Source organism: Penaeus monodon, chromosome 7 (genome assembly GCF_015228065.2).
Source record: "Penaeus monodon isolate SGIC_2016 chromosome 7, NSTDA_Pmon_1, whole genome shotgun sequence".
Classification (NCBI taxonomy): Eukaryota; Metazoa; Arthropoda; class Malacostraca; order Decapoda; family Penaeidae; genus Penaeus; species Penaeus monodon.
In genome coordinates, this window is record NC_051392.1 from 54,521,779 (window position 1) to 54,526,163 (window position 4,385).

Here is a 4,385-nt window from a genome sequence, read left to right on the forward strand (position 1 = left end):
TTTCTACATCTAGATTTACCTTTACATTTGTGTTTGTAAATTAACAAAAATGTTAGGTCTGCACCTGTCTCTGCAACTGTCTGTTGGTGTCTATTGGTTTTAATGTGTAAAAGTCAGGTACCTAACCACAAAAGAGGTAATTGGTTACTATGCAAACAAGAAAACCATTAAATCTATATTGCTTGTGTAAATTCTGCCAAGTGTGAAGAAAAAATATCACTTAACAGCCAAAACATTAGATATCAAGAAACTTGAAGATAAGGCAAATGCAGAGAGTAACCACAACAATACTTATTAATTTAACAATATATCACAATTGGTAATTAAATTCCCAACACTGATTGTACAATATTCATATCAATCTTCATATATTGATCAGTTCTTTCACAAGGTACGAAATACTAATAATTCAATTTCCTAATCAACAAATTCCTAAATGCAAAATGTGAAGTTCAACTGACTATGATGCAACACACAACTTGTTTTGTCTTTTAGGAAGTTGAGTCTTTCTTTCTTGGTGTTGTCCAACTGTAGATATCCACAAAAATGGTTACTGTGGGAATTGGAACTTTGTGTTGGACTCCCTGCTTTCTTCTTCAAACATATATTCAGGACAAAAATTCTTATATGTAGCTAAACTGTTGTAACAAACATACTATCCTATTTAATCACAAGTTAATGATTGTATAAAACTATAAACAGCTTACATATAATATATATATATAGATTTTTTTCAAAAAATACTAGAAATGTAACTTCATATATACTTTTATTTTCATGATTTTGTTATAAGCACAAAAATAATGACCTAATGACCTAATTACATTGGCTCTGGACAGTTATTTTTACAACTGGACAGTTATTTTTAGGCATTGGACATTCAAAAAATAAACTTGGATAATGTTCTACCTCATTTGTGCACAATTTATTTCTATTTGCTATTTAAATAAAATGCAGTGTTCTTTCCATTGCCTAAAGCTCTTAGAAATACCCCTACTCCATCAGCAAAACAACTACTTTACCTAATTTTATGGTGCAATCAAATATTGGGAATTTAATTATATACATTTGGCTTAGCATTTTGTTTTAAGAAATGCCAGTTACATCTTACCTCTATGTGGGAGGATTGTTATTTAGCAATACAATTTTCTATCAGTAAGTTTCCAATAAACATGTCTATACAAGAATAATTATTTTTTCAATGTCTTTAATTGATCCTATGGCCATACATCATCCTCAATTTATCACAAATAATGCTAGTCCACATGCAATTCTCATTTGTACAGATTTTCATAAGAACAACTCCTGTGTTTCAAAAGTACCATGAAAGTGATTTACTACTCAGGCCACGTCCATCAGATTCCCAGCTCGCCTCTGTGCCTCAAAGGATAAAATACAACCCTGTGGTTAATATACTTTGATATAACACACAACAAGCAAAATCTGATGATTCTGTACTCTTTTTTTTTTTCTTTTTTCTTTTTTTGGATGAGCTACAGTACTGCAACAATAGAAAAATAGGCTCTTTACTCTAAACTATTGCAAACCATATGGTTATTTTGTAATTATTACTACATGTGCTTTTGCACTAAGCACCACACAACAAAACTTTGAGGTACTTATTTGACTATCAGGTGAGCTTAGTGACGAAATACAAAAGTAGCTACAATCACTAGGAAGTCTACTAACATCCTGTAATTTAGCTATTAATCACCAATCTCTAAACACAAGCAAACATGACCCAAGCCTATATAGGCCACACATCACTCTAAAGGCTTCATTCCAAGTCATTCAGTGCATCACCTTCAACCTCACCCAAAGTGTTATTTCTTATATTAACATACCAGTAATTAAAAAGAAAAATCTACTCCTAAAAACTTGGTTAATACTACATAATAAGATACATTTCCAGAGATAGCTTTATACCATTCACTATAATTTGAGGGAAGGATCTGGATATTACAGTGTTTGAGGGGAAAAAATTCCACAAATAAACACATGCATGATAAATAGTATTTGTTAATATGATAAACAGTGAGCGTTGTACAGCTAGGGTTGGTAAAGTAAATGTAAAATTCACATACCACATATAGTTTAAAACTATGCATATAAACATGGTCACATACAGGCAATTCCAGATATAAATGGATGATACTGTCAACCTGGAGCAACTGATAAGGTGTAAAAACTGACAATAATCTTAACAGATTACAAATAAGCGTTTTGGGAACGGTGGTTCAAGGGAGGATGACTTTGGGTACAGCTATGTAAATGAAGGTGACAATGCTATAGTCAGTGGCAAATGCAACACTGGCTGATTCACAAAACTGTTTATGATAATGATTTCTGTAACAATGATAAGTCAAGGCAGTGACAATAGGTACATGAGAATAGTTTAGTTTCAGTTGCCATTTATTATATATATTCTAAAGGTGTAGAATAGGTTTCACTCATACGTGCCTGCCACAATCGAAACTGCAAGAACATTTAATTAAAATTACTCTAAAAAATTCATACTGGTTAGTCTTTAGAGCTTATTCTCTGGCATTATCACTTATGTTTATACTTGAATGCATGTTAGATATCCTTTTTCTATTGGATTTCTTACTAATGTTTCTAGAATTGATAATACAGATATTATAATTAATCCTTTACTAGTGCCAATTAACCTGTTTACTTTGTTCACCAAGTTACTTTCACCATGTTAAACTGAAGCTAAAATCGTGCATCAATTCCTCTACAATCCTAACCTAATGGTCAACTAAAAGCCAAAAAATTTGCATTTCATCATGCTGAATATTAAAACTTTGCAAGTTCAGTGATGGGGGTCACATCTGGTCCTTTAGCTTACAGGTTAATCTAAGATGCTAAAAGAGTGGTGCATTTGTGAATATGTTGTGCAGGTCTACACTGATGCCCAAAACCAATTGGACCTTATGAACATATGTTCACACCTACTCCTTGTGCCCAGGTCAAAACAAACTACTTTTCTTTATTTACAAAAAAAAAGGGTCTCTCTAATAGATCTTGTACAATCAATGTTTTTTTTTCTTAAGCCTCGCTAAAAAAGGTAAACACAACAAATCACAAAGTTTGTAAAACAAGTCTAAGAATATTAAAGGTTAGCACCAACTCCTTTGAAAAAAAAAAAAAAAAAAAATTACCTCATATAAAAAAAGATTCAAGTAAAAACTGAACCATACTTTGTAGTTTCACTGCCACTGCAATACCATCTCACTACCATATTGTCACATTCAGAACAAATATGAGCAACTAATCCATCACATCTTCATCTCTGTACCATCATAGTCCTCATCAAATATTTTTCATAACTTTTTATGGCAAGAAACACTTCAGCTTCAAACAGTCAGTTTAACAATTCTTTACAATTCAGAATGGATGTGTAACATGAGGAGAAAGCACAGAAGGGAGGCAAGTCCCCTTTTTATAGCTTAACAATAACACGGAAGCACATAAATAATCAGCTTTTTACACAATACAGATTACCCAGGTAAATAACTTAAATAGTTTGACCAAAAACACTCTTCAGTGTTGATACAATGGAAGAAAAACCCACAATACAAAAACTAGATTTTTGTATTGTGGGTTTTTCTTCCAACTTAAATAGTATACATAAACATTTCACACAGAAAAGTAAGACAGGCAAATAGTTGAAGAGGAAGACAAACAAACAAACAAACAAAAAAAAAGAGTGAGAGAGAGAATGTGAGAGTGAGAGTGAGAGTGAGAGAGAGAGAGAGAGAGAGAGAGAGAGGAGAGAGAGAAGAGAGAGAGAGAGAGAGAGAGAGAGAGAGAGAGAGAGAGAGAGAGAGAGAGGAGAGAGTGAGTGAGTGAGTGAGTGAGTGAGTGAGTGAGTGAGTGAGTGAGTGAGTGAGTGAGTGAGTGGTGTTGTGTGTGTGTGTGTGTGTGTGGTGTGTGTGTGTGTGTGTGTGTGTGTGTGTGTGTGTGTGTGTGTGTGTGTGTGTGTGTCATCATGAGCATGAGTGGTTGTAGGTATGTCTGCGTGTGCATGTGCATGAGCACGTTTGTGTATATACATGTGTGCAAATAAATTTGTACAAAGATACATACATATGCTATGCTTTTTCTAAATCACATTTCAATTTCTTAAATAACAGTTAAAAGCAGCTGATGAAGTTCTGTCATCCATTGCAAATTTGGAAATAACACAAGTCAGTGAGATTAATCTCAAACTAAACAAATGCTTTGTCTTGGTAAACAGGTTTCCCCATTTACAACCTTTCTTGAGGGTTAACACCACCACTGCTCTCCCATGCTTTGGGAAAAATAAAGCAAATAAAAATTTTTTCTATACAAATTAATGTTCTAATGGAAAATTACATTTTGTTCTACAAAATAAATTC

General features: G+C 33.2%; 1 protein-coding gene across 1 annotated transcript in view; it reads right to left on the bottom strand.

Annotated features, from left to right (window-relative positions):
- Positions 1–4,253: 4,253 nt before the first annotated feature.
- Positions 4,254–4,385, bottom strand: part of LOC119575712 (repulsive guidance molecule A-like) — a 111,024-nt gene continuing 110,892 nt past the window's right edge. The window contains exon 4 of the mRNA XM_037923336.1: positions 4,254–4,297. Coding sequence (XP_037779264.1) covers positions 4,254–4,297 — 44 coding nt within the window. The remainder of the gene's footprint in view (positions 4,298–4,385) is intronic.